Below are 18,710 nucleotides of genomic sequence, written 5' to 3'. Positions count from 1 at the left end.
ATGAGCTGAAGAATATTGTAGCCAGTTATACCTTTTCGGGGAATTAAGGCAAAATTTAGGTAGCTGCATTGAAGACTATTGCCCCATATCGCTCCTCAGTGACCACAGGTGGACACATCTCATTTACAAGGCAGCATCTTCAGAAGCACTGCGTCCCCATCACTGGGTTAGGGCATTGGGTCTGTACTGATTCAGAGGGAAGGGTTACCTTGCTTATAGCCATACTGAATTTGTTGCAGGCTATTATGCGTAAGCACTATTGGCTCATGCCTAGGAACTCCAGCTTCAGTGGCATCTGTGCACTCTAGACTGATGATATGAAGGCAGGTGTAGTTGTTATCAGGGGATAATTTGCTCTGCAGACCATCTATTGCTGGTAATGATGGGCTCTTGTTTGACTCTGGATTTTGACTCGAGATCTACATTAAATTGGGGCTCTGTGACAGATTGCCTGTATAGCCCCAGGCAAGTCAATTTCCAACCAGTGCCTTGGTTTCACATCTGTAAAACTGGGACAGTGCAACTTCTGTACCATACATGTTATGAGAATAAATTCACAGTATCATTCAGATACTATGGCGATGGAAGCCATGTAAGCACCTGGAGGCAGTGTCATGTAGTGGAGAGAGCACTGGACTAGGATTCTGGAGACCTGGGATCTGTTCCTGGCTCTGCCACTGGCCTGCTGGGTGATCTTGAGAAAATCACTTCCCCGCCCTGTGCCTCAGTTTCCCCATCTGAAAAATGGGGATAATGATATTGCCTTCATTTGTAAAGTGCTTTGGGATTTGATGATGAAAAGTGCTATATAAGAGCTGGGTAAGAACCGAGCTCAACTGTCAGAGCCCACGGTGTAATGTGGTGAGGAGAAAGGGCATGTCCAGGACATGGGTGACAATCCAGTGAATGCACGTTTGTGTGGTCACCAGTTGTTTTAATCATGCTACCACCCAGTAGCTGTGGCTCTGTCAAGTGTGTTTAAGACCTTCTCTTCAAAGACAATGCAAAGCCAGCTCCAGCAAAGCCAGCTGGTGACCAAAAAGTCTTGAGGGTCCCAAAGGTATCTGTCTCTAGCATACACTGGCAACAGTGGTCCTGGCCAGTCCACCTACCAGCAGTATGAGCCTCGTCCCAGTTTACTCCACTGTACTGATTATAAGGAACAAAACTCAGCAACCTTTCTGGTAGCTCAGCACTACATTTTGTCAACGCTTGTACCCTCCCCTGCAAGTTCAAGCCCTAAGTGAAATCTTAAATACTACCGATGGTAAGGGCTGTTTTGATATTTACAGATGATTATGCCATTTGGAGGGTTTGCATATCATTTTTAAAATGTGTTCTGTATTTTACTTAATGTGTTTTACACATGCTTCAGAGAGGAGCTGAATTTCCTAATTGCTACAAGGTAAGCACATGAATGGAACAGCGCCAGATATTTAATCTGAATGAATGTTGCCTTTGAACTGCACATGAGGGATATTATGTGCCATCTCGTAATATCAAAGGAGAGTGATAAATAAGATGCATTATGGGGATGGTGTAGTGTTCTCTACCATATATTTTCTAACGTTTTGACAAGTCCAGTTTTAACTTTCTCAAGGAGTAAGGTTTCTACCACTTCCCTTTTAAAGTTTATTTCACAGTCTGGTAGATCTGTACTGCAGCCTCTCGTTTCTTTTTCTTGTTCTCAGCTGCATTTGAAGCAGTGCTACTCAATCTTTGGGAGAACTTCATTCCTAAAATCAAAATGTGGCTTCTCAAGTTTTAAATAAAACTTCTCTGTAAGAACGACATTCTGTAAGAGGCTATATGGTGCTGAACAAGGAATGGAAACTGGGTGCCAGTTTACGTGTGTAACTAAAATGAAACCAGTTTATTTTTCTTCATTAACTTTATTGTTAGTCAATTCAAGAAAATATTAGTATTACTGTAAAATTGAATAATCTAAAATATTAATCCAGATAAGTATAAATATTTCATTTTATCTGGATGAACCTTAGATGCTATATGGTTATATAAATAATGCAAAAGTAGCCAGCTATGAATAGAACTTTGCATATAGTAATTTGGGAAGAAAAGTGGAAAACTTTTTTGACCAATATTATCTGTTTGGGGAAATGTTAGTTATATAATGTTTTAGTGTTTTACATTAGTGCTTTATTTTAGGAATGACCTTTTCTCAAAATTTTTCTGCTCTTCTACTTCAGTATTCAGGATTTCATTATATCAGATATAGCATATTACTCTCCTCTATTTTTATATGTTTCCCTATGGTATTTTTATTCTGAACACGTCACTGTCACTTTCTTAAGAGTGAGAGTGTTTGGTAAAAGTGAAATTAAAGTTAGAGAGATCACGTGTCAGTCAGAACTTGTGAAACAGCGTTCTATTCTTTGTTTGAAGTTCCACAAGACCATCCGTTTCTGAGGAGACAGTATAAATAGCTGTTCTTTATGCAGTATTACTTTAGTTTAATTTTCACCATAACAGGGAAGACCATAAGGAATCCTGGGTCTAATATATGTCCAATAGCTATTCTTTTGTGCTGTAGTTTCAGAAGTGATACAAAAAACAAGTCTTGTGGATAGGGGGAAGAGGCAGATATGGTATCTCTTGACTTTAGTAAGACTTTTGATACTGTCTCACATGACCTTCTCATAAACAAACTAGGAAGATGCAACCTAGATGGAGCTACTATAAGGTGGGTGCATAACTGGTTGGAAAACCATTCCCAGAGAGTAGTTATCAGTGGTTCACAGTCAAGCGGGAAGGGCATATGAAATGGGGTTCTGCGGGGATCAGTTCTGGGTTTGATTCGGTTCAATATCTTCATGAATGTTTTAGATAATGGCATAGAGAGTACACTTATAAAGTTTGCAGATGATACCAAGCTGGGAGGGATTGCAAGTGCTTTGGAGGATAGGATCAACATTCAAAATGATCTGGACAAACTGGAGAAGTGGTCTGAAGTAAATAGGATGAAATTCAATAAGGACAAATGCAAAGTACTCCGCTTAGGAAGGGACAATCAGTTGCACACATACAAAATGGGAAATGACTGCCTAGGAAGGAGTACTGCGGAAAGGGATCTGGGGGTCATTGTGGCTCACAAGCTAAATATTAGTCAACAGTGTATCACTTTTGCAAAAAAGCAAAGATCATTCTGGGATGTATTAGCAGGAGTGTTGTAAGCAAGACACAAGAAGTAATTATTCCGCTCTACTCTGTGCTGATTAGGCCTCAACTGGAGTATTGTGTCCAGTTCTGGGTGCCACATTTTGGGAAAGATGTAGACAAATTGGAGAGAGTCCAGAGAAGAGCAACAAAAATGATTAAAGGTCTAGAAAACATGATGTATGAGGGAAGATAGAAAAAATTGGCGAACATGATAACAGTTATCAAGTAAATAAAAAGTTGTTGCAAGGAGGAGGGAGAAAAATTGTTCTCTTTAACCTCTGAGGAGAGGACAAAAAGCAATGGTCTTAAATTACAGCCAGGGCGGTTTAGATTGGACATTAGGGAAAAGTTTCTGACTGTCAGGATAGTTAAGCACTGGAATAAATTGCCTAGGGAGGTTGTGGAATCTCCATCATTGGAGATTTTAAAGAGTAGATCAGAAAAAAACCTGTCAGGGATGATCTAGATCAGTGGTTCTCAACCCGTGGCCCACTTACGGCCTAGTCAGCACACAACTGCAGTCAATGTGATGTCATCAGAGCTGAAAAGAGGTAGGGCATGAGGGGCACCTGCCCCAGGTGCAGAGCTAGCGGAGAGGGTGTAAAAATGGGGTGATGCAGTATCAGGCTCAGTGGCATCAGCCCCCCCATCCTGGCAGGATTGGGCACAGCAGCATTAGCAGGAGGCCAGGGTACTCAGCTCCCCCACACGCTGCAGGATCACGGGTTCAGTGACACTGGCTGGAGTAGGCTCCCCAGCCCTAGGACAGCAGCAGCTGAGCTACCTGCTGCCGAGGTAGGAGACCAGTGGTCGCGAGAGTATAGGGAGTAGAGTGTGGGAAGCAGGGAGGAGGATGCAGGGGGCTAGGATCACGGGGGGGGGGGGGGGTGCAGCTAGGTCCTTGGGGCAGACTCTAGGTGTAGGACTGGTGGACTGGCAACAGTCCCTGGATGGGGAGGTTGAGAGCTGAGGGGCAGTCTTTGGGGAGGCTTGGGGGGAGTTCCTGGGAGGGAGACGGGATGCTGGAGGGAGCAGTCCCTATGAGGAGGGGCATTTTGCCCTGGACAGGGCACCCTGGCTCTGCAGGAAAGGCATGTGTGCCAGCCCAGTGTTGGTAGGGTCTGGATGCTGGGGTTGGGTGATGGGTGAGGGCAGCCCCTGGGTGGAGGGGGGCTGGGTATATGGAGGAGAGTCTCTGGCTGTAGGGTGCCCGACACCAGCCAGGGTTCCCCATCTTTGCAAGCAGGCTCTGCAACCGTGCTCTCTGGGTGCTCAGTGCAGCCCCACTGCCAGAACCCCACGGAAGTGAGGGTGGTAATATACCATGGAATGCCACCCTTACAAATTAAAATTAATTAATTTTAACAGTTAATGTTTTGACTCATTTTGCTGATTTAAAATGCTCTTGGTAGACGTTTGCCAGTGTTGAAATGAAAGCTATATATCGATTTGAATCGTATTGCTCTCATATAGCAAATATTAAACCTTTTTTTTTTTTTTTAATGGTAGTTGTACAGACAGTATATATATTGTGTGGCTGCGGCCCACATAACACAGAGAGCTTCATATGGGACCCACAATGGTAAATAGGTTGAGAACCATTGCTCTAGATAATACTTAGTCCTGCCATGAGTGAGGGGGACTGGACTAGATGACCTCTCAAGGTCCCTTCCAGTCCTATGATTCTAGGATTAATTAAGATTTGTCATGTTGAAAACTCTAAAAGATCTCAGTCCTGCAATCAGTCACGCAGAGCCCTGATTCAGGAAAGCACGTAAGCACCTGCATAACTTCCGCAGGAAAGCATGTGCTGAAGGGCTTTCCTGATTGGGGTTACTTTCCTAAATTGAGGTCATAATTAGGAGTAGGGTTGGGCACAGAAATCTCTTGATATAAATAGGGTTTGACACACCACTTCAAGAGGAACTTATGAATTTAGGAATAATCACTGAAGCCCGTTGGAGTTTTGCCATAGACTTTATTTGGAACAATGTAAATATACTGGTATTTTATAGCAAAATTGTTTTTCAAAGCCAGATTCCTATTGCATTTAGATCAGTGTAAATCCAAATTAATTCTGTTGAATTCAGCAGAGTCACTGAAATACACTTGTGAAATTGATCAGAATTTTTCCTATTTTTTTGGGTTGGGGGGGCCTTACAACCATAATATTCTTATTTACAATATTCTCACCTAATGGACATGAGCAGAATTGAATTCACAAGCACTTTGGAATTCAGATGTTAAAGGGACACAGATGAAAGTGAACAATTGTTGCTAACAATTTGCAGAAGTCAAACCCACCTCTCTTCCTACTACCTCCAAACCACTGTTATGGCTCTGAGCTCAAGTTAAGAAAAAGAAAAAGCAGGATGAAGAAATGCATCATGTGTAATGAACTCCCAAATGTGGGCTCTAGCTAGGCACAAGACAGAGCAGATTACACAGCAGAGGACCCTGTCACCCACTTCTGGAGGTCAGCACTGGGGACTAGCAGTTTAGGAAGTGCATGTGGGTAGATGGCCTCTGAAACCAATAACAATGTGCTGGAGCATAGGTGCCTGCGGGAGCAGAACAATACCCAAAGCGATTAACGTGATCCCTCCTTTCTGAAGGGATAATCTGCCATTTTGTAAGGGAGCAAAAATAGCTATTTTTTGACATAGGGAATCTTTCAAAATAGTGTTAATCAAAAGCTGCAATTTCATTCACAATTAGCATAATCTTTTTAAATATAATTTTCCATGTGATATCATTATTGTACACTGTTTATAGGTTCTACCAAAACAATCACCACCCAGACAACCACCACCCAGACAACTACATCAACCACCGTCTCGAAACCCACAACAACCGTACAATCAACAGCCAGTGTCACAGTGACCACTTCCAAGACTATGTCTCCTTCCAGCTCCGTAACAGGTATATACTATAGACTGCTGCCTGTTTCCCACAGTATGCTAACTTACATTCTTCTGTTATCTACATCACTCTGCCATCTTGAAAGCTTGCTCTAAGTATCTCCAGTTACTTTAGCATTAGGAAAAGGCCATTTGACCCAATGTGCATTTGAAGTTTTTAAATGGCACAACCTGTTGGTGAATTCATATTCAGGAAATAAACATGCCAGACTTACAGTTAATTGTAGTTTTATCTGATTGGGCATTTTAGACATGTTTTTCCATTGTTTACAAACTGTAGCATTCAAAATTTCCTTAAAAGAATGAAGAATCTACTGAGTTATTGGTGTAAATCTTGAGTAACTCCACAGAAAGATTTACACAGGTATAATTGAGGTCAGATTCTGACCTGTCAACACTTAAATAAGAAGGAAGTTTTGTTAGGTTGACTTAAGAACTTAGGACTCTGAGTCAGTTTTGAAAATGTTACCTGGGACTTTGAAATGGGCATCCCACTCCTTGAAGACATTTTGAAAATCCAATCCTCAAGCTAAAGTAAGGACAGTGTACTTAAAGGTTAATGTAAGATTTGACTGTTTTTTTTGTTGTTGTTGAGGTATTAGGGGGTGGAATTATATCTCATATACTGTGTTAGTGGTGACTCAATATTTTGAGTTCAGAGGCACTTGTGTTTTACAAGAACAGTTAACTAATATGATGGCTTGATTGTTCATGCTGGATTAGATCATTTATACTGACCTACCAGCAGGGTACTTTTTTAGCAGCTGTTTATCAGACCTTCATATGACCAAAATATATCCTTTCTCTACTGCTATGAAAATTGAAATTGAAATCAACAAAAACATTAGTACAAACATAGTAAGTAACAACTATGCATTGGAAAGGTGACACACATTAGATAACATGATAAGTCTCTCTTATCTCTAGCTTCTAGTACTCTTTGTTGATACCAGCTAAGCCAGTCACACTTGTTGAGTTCAATTAGTTGATGACTTACAACCTCCAGATGCTGGAGAAGAATTTCCAAGAATTATCTCTGTGCCAATAACAGGGAAAAGCTGTAACGACAACACCATCTTACCATCTGACAACAGTTATACAGTTACCATTCTGTTAGTGTGCTGGCAGTGAAGCCAAGAAAGGCTCTACTTGTTTGCTAAAAAGAAGGGCCATTCTCTCTCCTAAATGAGAGCCATGTTGGGTGAAAGCCTGTTATAGAAGATAGCAGGAACTCCGCATGAGGCTAAAGAACTCAGTTTCTGTATTTCTGTCATTCCTTCAGTTCTGTTTTATCTAAAGGCAATAATTCAGTTTGGGAGAGGATTTCATCATAAGTGCCAAATCTAAATTTCCAGTTGAACTCAACTAATATTCTAAATAACCTGTTTTCGCCCAATACAGCTCCTGTGCATAACAGTTCCACTTAGGAAGTATAGGCCCTAATGAGCTTATTTAATACCACATACCTGGATGGGTTATTGGTGGCAGGGGTTGAATTTGGGACTGCTAGATCTAAACACATGAGCCTCTACTCCCTGAGCTGAAAGACCTAGCTCTGTTAGCCAAGACTGTGACAGACTCATGAACCCTTATGTGTGGCCAGGCACCAGTAGAGGGGGACAGTGTGCCACACTGAGTGAGTTACACTTCATATGAGTACACGTTGTCAAATGTGAACATAAAGCTGTCAGTGTCAATGTTTCCTAGCAGGCAGCTGCTGACCCAAACCACTTTCACCATTGTCACATTGACACTTATAAGCAGATCAATGTGCTTCAAGTTAGGTGAAGTCTTTTAACATGGGAAGTGCCTGTTAACCTCAGCAAGTGCCATCACACATTTGGTTGGCCACATCAGCTTAAATTGCATCTTTTGATTGGGATGTTCGATTGGTTAAACCACTCTGGGATTGGAATCTGCCTGGGCGAAGGTGTGGGGTGGGTTACCCAGGTGCATGATCTCTGGGACAGGAATCTGTCATAGGTGGATGGTGATTGTGCAGGTTTCTGTTGGGACGAATAGCTGTATCTACAGGTGGGAAACCCAGTTTTCCTAACCCACTGAGTTAGGAGTTAAGGCTGAGTCTTGATTCAGGTAGACTAGTAATTTTTAAGGAAAAGTGTATGGTAAGAATATATCATAGCTCAAGAATCTATGGAAATGAATATTCAATTATGATTGATCAGTTTGTGTTTGCTGTTCCAAAATTCCAGCCTTCCTGTAGATCTCTGGAAAGCACCAACCTTGAAGAGAGTTTGTCGTGCTTTCCACTCCATGCCTGGCAAGCTCCACTGACTGGGGCAGAAAGAGGTGTTGAGGTAGAGGGAGTTGCCTGACAATTGGACTCTTGCCAGCCCCTGTGCAAGTGTATAAGGGAGCAGAGTGGCTCCTAGTGCCATCCTCCTCACTCACTGTGTGTGCTGAAGCTGGCCAGAATCTGGGACTTAAGAATGCGGCTCTGGGTTCCAGTGGAGTTGGTTGATATTTTACCAGCAGCACAATATAAAGTTGTCACCTGAGGTCCTCAGATGATGTTATGATTGGGCAGAGGGTATATAAGAACCTAGACAGAGAGAACTGCAGTCACAGTACATTACAGCAAAAGTTACAAGCGTCATAAAAACTTTCTTTTTGTTTTCTTCTTAGCCACGCCAAAATCTGCAGCTGTGCTATCCAGAACCTCCAGATTTGATGTGGGCAGTTTTTTCGGTGGCATTGTGCTGACACTTGGAATGCTAGCCATTCTCTATGTTGGGTGTAAAACATATCACTCGAGAAGAGGTGTTCAGTACAGAACCATGTAAGTTTTTTGGAGGTGTGTTCCCCTGTTAAATTGTTGGTTTCTTGTTGGAAATGAAGAGAAGAAAATGCTCTACTTTCTTGTTCAATGCGGATTTTTTTTAAAAAGGCAGGCCAGTATCTCAGCCGCTTAGAGCCTTCATCAGTTTCACCTCAACTGATCCTCATTTATTCATGGGGCCTATTTTTTATTGGGGATTTTCTTGCTTAGATTTTAAGCTACTTGTTTGTACAGTGTCAAGCACAATCACCATTATGCTAGGCACTGCAATAATACAAATAATCATTCTAATCTGTTCTATAAATTCCTTTCTTACTCCCCTGCCCTTTAGCTAATCTAAATTCATTCATTCTGGTTTTTTGTTGTCCTTATTTATGTCCCTGAAAGTTCTGACGGATTCTAATCTTGTTCCCGTTTCCTTCTCCATTTCCACTATAGGGTTAGGGTTGGGTTTTTTGGGGGGTGGAGGGGTTACCCCTAAGATACTTCTTTTGAGAAGTTCCTCAGAAAGATATATTGATCATCTCTTGTTCTCCGCATTCTTTTGTGTAGTGCTATTACGCTGTAATTGTGCTGCCTTTTAGAACCTCCAGCCCTCTTCCAGAATTTTGCATGTTAATATTTACTAGAATTCTTCACTGCTGAATATTTCTTCCATGAACTCTGATGCCTGAAGAATTCTCTCTCTCACCAACACCCTTTTCTCTCCCTCACACCCGCACACTCAGCAGTCCTATCATTTCTTCGTATTATGCGTATAGCTACTCTTCCTCTACTTTCCTCTCTATCCCTCCTGTACTTATTGCAACCTATCTGTGGTGACATTCCCACTAGCTGAATGTTCAATAAATAATCATTTGTCAACACTTTTATTTCTTCTTCCTAGTTTCTCATTCCTTTCCATCTGCGTATAGAAGCTTTTGACGGTATTTTTTCTTATTCTTCGTTTTCTGTAGTAGAGTATTTCTATCTTCTATGTTCTCCTGGATGTATTGGATGCACATGCCAGATTCTTGGAATTAAATGACTATCCCTCTTTCCCCCTTACAGTCTACCATAATTTACAGACTGGCTAACAAGCCAGTTTTGAATCCAGGGTTTGTTACCCCACCTGCTTAAGCAGAGACTGTCTAAATCAGTCATCTGTCATCACAGAAAGCATTCCAATGATCTATAGCCAACATTTACAAACTTACGCCTAACTTTGGGCACTCGTGTTTGAAAATGTTGAAATGAACCTCAAATCCTCCCCTCTACAATATAGGCACATCCACTGGTTTGTCTCCTATCTTATTCTTGGCTCTCCAAGAGATCACATGTATTGAGTCTGCCTTCAGGTCTCTTCCCAAATCCCTGAAGTCAAATAACTTGGTCTTTTGTTTGTCTTACCTAACACTCCCTTCGCTTGTTCCTATATGGGTTAGAGTTAGTGGAAATGCCCCTATCATTTTCCAGGTTTCTCATCACATGCATTATCAGATCATAGAATCATAGGCTTGGAAGGGACCTTGAGAGGTCATCTAGTCCAGTCCCCTGCACACATGGCAGGACTAAGTATTAGGATCCTTCATCCTGGTACCTGTTTCTTTATATGGGTCACATCTTGGGCTGGGTTCCTTGCTGTAGAGCAGGGGTGGGCAAACTTCAGCCCATGGGCTGGATCCGGCCCCTAGGGGCTTTGGATCCGGCCTGCGGGATTGCCACCGCTGTCATACCACGCCACTCCAGGAAGCAGCCACACTATTTCCCTGCAGCCCCTGGGGCTGGGGCTGGGGCTGGGGGAGCACAGAGCTCCGCACACTGCTCTTGCCTGTGGGTACCTCCCCCAAAGCTCCCATTGGCCAGGAACAGGTTACCGCGGCCAGTGGGAGCTTCGCAGGAGGTATCAACGGGTGAGGGAAACATGCAGAGCCCTCTGCGCTTCCCCCCCCCCCCGCAGGGGCCGCGCAGGGACGTGGAGCCTGCCCTGGCCCCAGTGTGTGCTGCTGCCACCCCGGAGCCGCTCTAGGTAAGCAGTGCCGGGCTGGAGCCTGAACCCCTCCTGCACCCTGCACCCCAACTCCCTGCCCTGAGCCCCCTGCCACATCCCATACCCCTCCTTCACCCCAACCCCCTGACCTGAGCCCCGTCCTGCACTCCACATCCCTCCTGCACCCTAACCCCCTTTCCTGAGCCCCCTCATAAACCCCGCAACCCTCCTCTGCCCCAACCCCTTGCCCTGAGCCCCTTCCTGCACACCGCACCCCCGCACTCCACCCCTGCACCCCAAGCCCCTGCCCTGGCCCTGAAAGCAATTTCCCCTCCCAGATGTGGCCCTCAGGCCAAAAAGTTTGCCCACCCCTGCTGTAGAGTCACTAATTAGGATCACTTGCCTCTGCTTTCTTTTTTAATCCCATGCAGTACTTGTTTCTTAGTCACTGATCAGGCTACTGCATATTTTTGGTTTATTAGAACTATGTTACTCCTTCTTGTAGGGGAACAACAGCTATTGTGTCAGGACATATTTGAACTGTATCGGTTCAGAGAATGTCTTTTGCTTTTCTTACTAAGCTGCCTTCTCTCTTTTTTTCATTGTGCACTACTGCCCAAACTGTAATCTCACCCTGGGGAGTTAGACCCTCTTGGTCAGAAGCTGGAACATCTTTACACTGGATTGCCTTACTCCCTATGGTTTCCATTCTCCATGTCAGTTGAAGGTGTTTGTTTTACTTGCAGTGAATTGTTGGAACTTGATAGTGTCAAAAGAAAAGGAGTACTTGTGGCAGCTTAGAGGCTAACCAATTTATTTGAGCATAAGCTTTTGTGAGCTACAGCTCACTTCATCGGATGCGTACTGTGGAAAGTATAGAAGATCTTTTTATACACACAAAGCATGAAAAAATGGGTGTTTACCACTACAAAAGGTTTTCTCCTCCCCCCTCCCTCCCACAAACCCACTCTCCTGTTGGTAATAGCTTATCTAAAGTGATCACTCTCCTTACAATGTGTATGATAATCAAGGTGGGCCATTTCCAGCACAAATCCAGGGTTTAACAAGAACCTCGGGGGGGGGTAGGAAAAAACAAGGGGAAATAGGTTACCTTGCATAATGACTTAGCCACTCCCAGTCTCTATTCAAGCCTAAGTTATTTTGTATCCAATTTGCAAATGAGTTCCAATTCAACATAAGCTATTACCAGCGGGAGAGTGGGGTGGGGGGAGAGAAAACCTTTTGTAGTGGTAAACACCCATTTTTTCATGCTTTGTGTGTATAAAAAGATCTTCTATACTTTCCACAGTATGCATCCGATGAAGTGAGCTGTAGCTCACGAAAGCTTATGCTCAAATAAATTGGTTAGTCTCTAAGGTGCCACAAGTACTCCTTTTCTTTTTGCGAATACAGACTAACACGGCTGTTACTCTGATAGTGTCAAGGGATTCTGGTACATCTCCCTCTTTTGAATTCTGTTTGCTGGTCACAGGATCCATTGAGTCATGGCTCCACCCCCTCCTTATCATCAGTGACTCTTCCAACACCCCACTGTTCAGCCAGCCTCCACCAACCATCTCCAAACAAAGAAGCAAGAATCATCAACTAGCTCTTATTTTCAGCTATTCCTTTCCCAGTATTGCCAATCCTAAGCATTCAAAAATCATGTTTCAGCCCCATCTTCCCCCCCCAGCCCCAAGATCATAAGATTAGCTTAAAAATCATGATGTTAAAAAATGGGCATTCTTTTTATGTGCCTTTTGTTTTTTGAGTCTTTTGATTAGTGCATTTTAACCTTTTCTCCACAACAATGAGGACTAGAAACATCTTTGTTTTAAATGAAAGTTGAGATGCCTCATGAACTCACATGACTCCAGGGGGTGGGCTTTGAGAATAACATCATATCTTGTGGAAGTCATCATGAAATTGGGAGCTGGCAACACTGCTTTTCAAAGCACTGTAGCATTAGTTGCCCCTGTCCTTTCACAAGAATCGCTCGACGGAATACTCCTCTCTGATTTTACTCTCCTCTGTTTTTAAAAACGGTCTTGTCTTTATTTTTCTTGTTAGACCTGTGTGGACATTTAGGAAATAATGACCCCATTGTCAAAAAAGCTATTGATAAAAAGCAGGTAAAATGAGGTACTTGATCGATTGGAACATATGATATACCAATTAGTGAGTGAAATGCACCCTGGAAGTTAAGGGCTGGTTAATGAACCTATCAAATGAGTAAAATCTGTTTTGAAAGGGGTGTGAGTAACTGGAGAAGTATTAGACAAGTAGGAGAAAAAAAACAAGTGTTCCTCAGAAGTGGTGTCCTGGTAGTTGCCATTTGGCATCTTTAAGGCCAAATGCTAGGAAAATCTAGAAGAAATTGGAGAAAATATAAAGAACAGATATCAAGGGCCTTATTTTCAGCGCAACTGAGCACCAGGAGATCCCTCCTGGACTTCAGTTGGAGTTTTGGATGCTCAGCACTTCCCAAAGTCAAGGCTGAAAAGGATAACACAACTGTAAGCAAGAAGCAGTGCAGGTTTATAGCAACAAACCAGGCTAAATAAACTTAATTGTTTTTTTCTGATAACATTTCAAAATTATTGATTAAAGAGAAGGTAGATGACGATCTGCCACCAAAACTCTCAATGCCGTCAACCATTATTATACATCAGACAGTTTATTTTGATTACAAGTTCTCCATCATGAGCAAAGCAGCTAATCCAGGCAGTTATTACACATCAAGAAATTTGTTATCAGAATGCCCTATATTAAAATCCTGTTATTTATTAATAATTATTTTTATTGCAGTAAGACCTATAGATCTCACCCCAATTGTACTCGGCACAATACAAACGTAACAAAGAGATGATCTCTGCTCTGAAGAGTGTACAATCTATGGGTCAGTGGAGGCATTCTTTTGCTAAAGCCAATGTACTTAAAAAGGGAGTGTCAGATAGGTCCCATCCTATATTCTTTGGCTATGTGCAGCAAGAAAAAATGTTCTCTGTGTGTTCTGATGACATACTTGTTGTTTCTCTTAGTTTGTGTAGCTCCTGGGGTCATGTCTATGGGTAGTAAATAAAACACTAAGTAAAACATTTGATGTGTAATAGCAATTGAAGTCACAGGAGTGTTGGGTGAACAAGACATGCAGAATCCAGGTGTTTTGTTTGTCCAAATAATACACTGTTAGCCATTTGTTCAAAATGTTTACCTGCCTCAAAAAGGGTATCTGCATTTGATTGGTGTTTTCAGAAACCATTATTTAAAAAAATGCAATCCAGTACATAAATTCATGTAGGATTAACACCAGAAAATCGTCTTGTTTGTTTTTAAATAATTTCATTTTTGAGAGTAAAAATGAAGAGAAAGAAATAGGGTGAATAGCTTCAATCACTAATATAGGCGAGGGAAGACAGAATAAAATGTACCCATTGTGAACTTTGGTAGTTAGTTAGCTAGACGAATGAAATATGAAAACACTGCAATGTCTTATATGTTGAGCAAGGCTTAAGGCATGTGGTGAAAGGTAAGTGTTTTAACATCAGGCCTGGTTCTGAGAAGCACTAACAGAAAATCCCATACAGGCATTGTGGGTGCTCAGCACTTTCCAGGATGAGTGCCTTTATTAGCAAATAACCCTTGAGAGCAGTAAAGTGGGTCATGACATTCTGAAACTTTTGATATTGTATTGTAGACCATTGATGCTTTTGCAAATGATTAATTACCGTGTTTCTGTTACAGTGATGAACATGATGCTATCATTTAAAGATACTTCTGAGAAGACAGTGGGGAAATTCCACCCGATCACTGCTTTAAGAACATCTATTTGAAATTTTTTTTTTTCCTTTCATAAAGATAGTCCCAATCTCTAATGCATCCATAGATCTGATCCTGCACAGTGTCAAGATCTTCCCAAGCACCCTGAGCTCCCGTTTATTGCAATGGGAGCTGGAGGAAGTTAGCACTTTGCAGAAACATGCCCTGTTGTTGATGCAATTTAAAAAAAAAATCTTTAACGTTCATTACCTAATGATGAACTGAAATGCTTTTTAAAATAAATGCATACAAACTTTGAGATACCAAATCATTACCATAACATACCACGTGACATTAAAGTTGTGAATACATTGGATTATTACCTACATACTACATAAATGCGGGTGGTTCTACTTTGGGTACAACAGGCTGAAAAAATACTAGTCGCAGTTAGGGAAAAATGCAATAGGCTTGGCAGGTAAACTACAAGAGGAAGTGACTTTGCTACTATTTTGTATTAAAATGTATTTATTTGTAACTTGAAACTTGGGGTGAACTTCTGTTAATGATTTGGGAACCTCAGACTTTGTTTTTTAACAAAAATATTTCAGTTCAGTGCTGATGCTAGTTAAGGGATGTGAGATTATTCCAATTTATCAAATTATGATTCATAATGTCGTAAACTATCCAGAACAGGATGATAGAAAACGTACTTAAAATATAGTCTACCGATGATCAGTGATCTGTGGATATATTACCGGAGACTACTCGTAACTGTTGATAGTGGGGGGACACAATGTAAAGGTTCTGGTGGTATGCAGCGGGGTTCAGAGCAGAGCACATAAATCCTGGCAGAAATCTGAAGGGGCATGTGACCCTGTGTGCTCCTTCCACCACATTACCTCTGGGTCTGCAGAATAAAATATAGTGAGAATCAATCTGTGGGGAACTGGGAGGGGGAGGAGATACAGTCCATGACAGTACTTGTCTCTTATGAAGTGGTCTACAAGTTAAAATGGGCTAGATGATCATTATAATATACAGGTTTTATTTAGAATTAAATTAGTGATTCATATCCAGCAAATCACAATGGTATGATTGAGATAAAATTGTAATTTTTTTAAAAAAAGGCTTGTCTCCTACTGTGAATATGAAGATTTCCACTGAAAATTATTCTAGCTTGAATGTAATTTAAAATCCCTGCTTTGTTTTATTTGGAAGCTTTATACAGGGTTTCTAGTAGGATTTTAGGAAGAGTTGGGAGTAACTTTCCAAATTCGAGTGGTAAAATATAATATGTAGGATAGCATTTAAAATATATATCTATGCCCTACATTCTTAAAATTGTTTGCAGGACCTGGTGCTGCTGTACTTACACATTATGATCTAGTCCGGGGTGGCCAACCTGTGGCTCTGGAGCCACATGTGGCTCTTCAGAAGTTAATATGCGGCTCCTTGTATAGGCACTGACTCTGAGGCTGGAGCTACAGAAGCCAACTTTCCAGTGTGCCGGAGGGTACTCACTGCTCAACCCCTGGCTCTGCCACAAGTCCTGCCCCCACTCCACCCCTTCCTGCCGCCTCCCCTCAGCCTACTGTGCCCTCGCTCCTCAACCCCAGAGCCTCCTGCATACCACGAAACAGCTGATTGGGAGGTGCGGGGAGGGAGGTGCTGATCGGTGGGGCTGCCGGAGGGTGAGAGGCGCTGGGAACGGGGGTGGGGGAGCCTATGGAGGGCTGCTGACATATTATTGAGGCTCTTTGGCAATGTACATTGATAAATTCTGGCTCCATCTCAGGCTCAGGTTGGTCACCCCTGATCTAGTCCAAAGTCCATTGAAGTCAATGAAAAGACTCCCATTGGGTGATATCAACAGACTTTGAATCAGATCTTTATTTCATAGGGAGTCATAAAGAAGGGGCCTGACACTGATTTCTAATTCCCTTCCCGTTTACACTGGTATAATTTTATTGACCTCAGTGGATGTAATCCTGATTTACACTGATATAAGAAGATTCGTGTGAGGCTCAAAGACTGCAAATTTGGATATTTAGAATATTTCAGCAGCAGTGAGCTAATGTTCAATCCCAATCAGTTTCCCTTTGCAGCTGACCCTGTATGGAAAAGTGCCTCTGATGGAGAGCTGCTTTGGTGGGTACTACTAATGATAATTCACCATCCAAGACACAACCACGTAGGTATTAGACAGCTATTGGAAAGTTTGCCCAGGTGCATTTTTGCATGCAAGGTGGCCATTAGTGTGTGATGCAGCACTTTGGTAGAAACAGGTCTTATACCAGTTACTATTTTGTTTAGAAATGTTTCACTCTTTTAAGTCTTGCACTTTCATAGGATTTTATTTAAAAAAAAAAAAATCTGTCCTAAATACAAAATTCTTTCTGTATATGATAAGATCTAGGCCTGCAAACCTTTCCTGCTGTGGGCAGTCCTTACTCACGCACTCCCTTTGCAATCAGTAGAGTTACTTGTTTGCGTACTCCCAGGAGGAAGGGTTTGCAGGGCTATGCCATTAAAACTTTTTTTTTCTCTTGTTTAAAAAAAAATTGAAGTATTTTAAGTGATTATTAATTTCACTGTTTTGGGGGAAAACCTTGCCTTTTTCTTTTTATATGTATATATAAAGACTATAGGTAAACTTTACCAGTTTGCAAATCGTTGTTCTACAGAATTTTTTTTGTAGTTACCCAGAGTTTTACTGTATTAAGTGCTACTCAGTAGAGTTACTGAGATCCTCTGACCTCTGTTGTGCAGATAAATATTAAAATGAAATGTTTGTCTTTATTACCAGAATGTCAGGTCCAGTGTATTTTTGATTTTATTAAACAGTGTTTTAATTCCTTAAAAATCATTCCCCAAAAAAATGTTGGATGAAAATGTCAATTTACAATATACAGGTGTTTAATGATCCGCTTTTTAGATGACAGAACACAAGAGTTTAATTTTTTGCCAGAACTTCTGCAGTTTGAAATACATTTTATTTTATTGTTTGGAGTTTGTGTGTAGAAAACAATATTAATGTCTGCAATTAAGATGTAGCAGTAAATGATGCAAAGGAAAGTTAAATTCCTTTAGGTGTGTGTGTACTGTAGGAAGTGAAAATTGAGTCCTACTCACCATTAAGGTTCAGAATTTACATTCTAATGAAAGGGAAATGGATTTCAGCCTTATGGTCAGTTGACTGTTAATAATACTAGTCAGATAATGACAGAACTCTTTGCTGTACCATAATATGTGTAAAGTATGTACATAGACCTCAGTCCTGCAAGTTGCTCCATGTTTGTGGTCACTTGTACCCAGATGCAGGTGAACTTGAATTCATTGGGATGCCATGTAGATGCAGGGGTCTACCCATATGGAGTAACTTGAAGAATTAAGAACAGCTTAAAATGCACAGCTGTTTAACTAACCTGATTGTCTGAACATTGTTAACCCTCTATGCCTATCCTATGGACACGCAGCTGATCTGTGGCAAAAAGGGGATTACATCCCAGCCCTGTGCTCAGCCCTCTAGGCTGTGTTGCCTTATTGTAAAGCTGTTTGAACTTATCTACTCTGGAAATGTTATAGCTGCATTGTGGGAACATACAATAGAAAGTTCCCAAGATCTCACAATGCATCCATTCTGGAAATGTTATACAGAGTATGCAGGTAGTCTCTGAGTTGTAAAACTGGTTGCCTTATAATGAAATACAAGATGTTAAAGCCTCAATTCAGCAAAACACTTAAGCACATGCTTAACAACCATTAACATCAGTGGGACTTATGCATATATTTACATGCATTATTGAATCAGTGTCTAAGAAAACTAGAATAAACAGTGGCTCAATCTCTCTGCACAATTATTTTGGCACCTCCCTCCCCCTGGAAGGAGAATAATAAGTTGAAAGATGTTCTTCCATTTGTCATCAAATACTCTTTCCTTTCAGAATCTAAAATAAGTTGCCTTGAAAGTTAAGTGCTGCCTTGCATCCAATGTGTTTTAAAAAGGGGGGGAGAAAGAAAACTAAAGTGCAGGTATCAGATATAAAATTTTAAATGCTCATAGCTATTCAAGTGACTTCCT

General features: G+C 41.5%; 1 protein-coding gene across 1 annotated transcript in view; it reads left to right on the top strand.

Annotated features, from left to right (window-relative positions):
- Positions 1 to 18,475, top strand: part of TMEM123 (transmembrane protein 123) — a 35,353-nt gene extending 16,878 nt beyond the window's left edge. The window contains exons 4-6 of the mRNA XM_077808623.1: positions 5,953 to 6,099; positions 8,745 to 8,898; positions 14,612 to 18,475. Coding sequence (XP_077664749.1) covers positions 5,953 to 6,099; positions 8,745 to 8,898; positions 14,612 to 14,636 — 326 coding nt within the window. The 3' untranslated portion in view covers positions 14,637 to 18,475. The remainder of the gene's footprint in view (positions 1 to 5,952; positions 6,100 to 8,744; positions 8,899 to 14,611) is intronic.
- Positions 18,476 to 18,710: the final 235 nt, after the last annotated feature.

Source organism: Eretmochelys imbricata, chromosome 1 (assembly GCF_965152235.1).
Source record: "Eretmochelys imbricata isolate rEreImb1 chromosome 1, rEreImb1.hap1, whole genome shotgun sequence".
In the NCBI taxonomy this organism is placed as follows: domain Eukaryota; kingdom Metazoa; phylum Chordata; order Testudines; family Cheloniidae; genus Eretmochelys; species Eretmochelys imbricata.
This window is presented reverse-complemented; position numbering and strand designations above follow the sequence as displayed.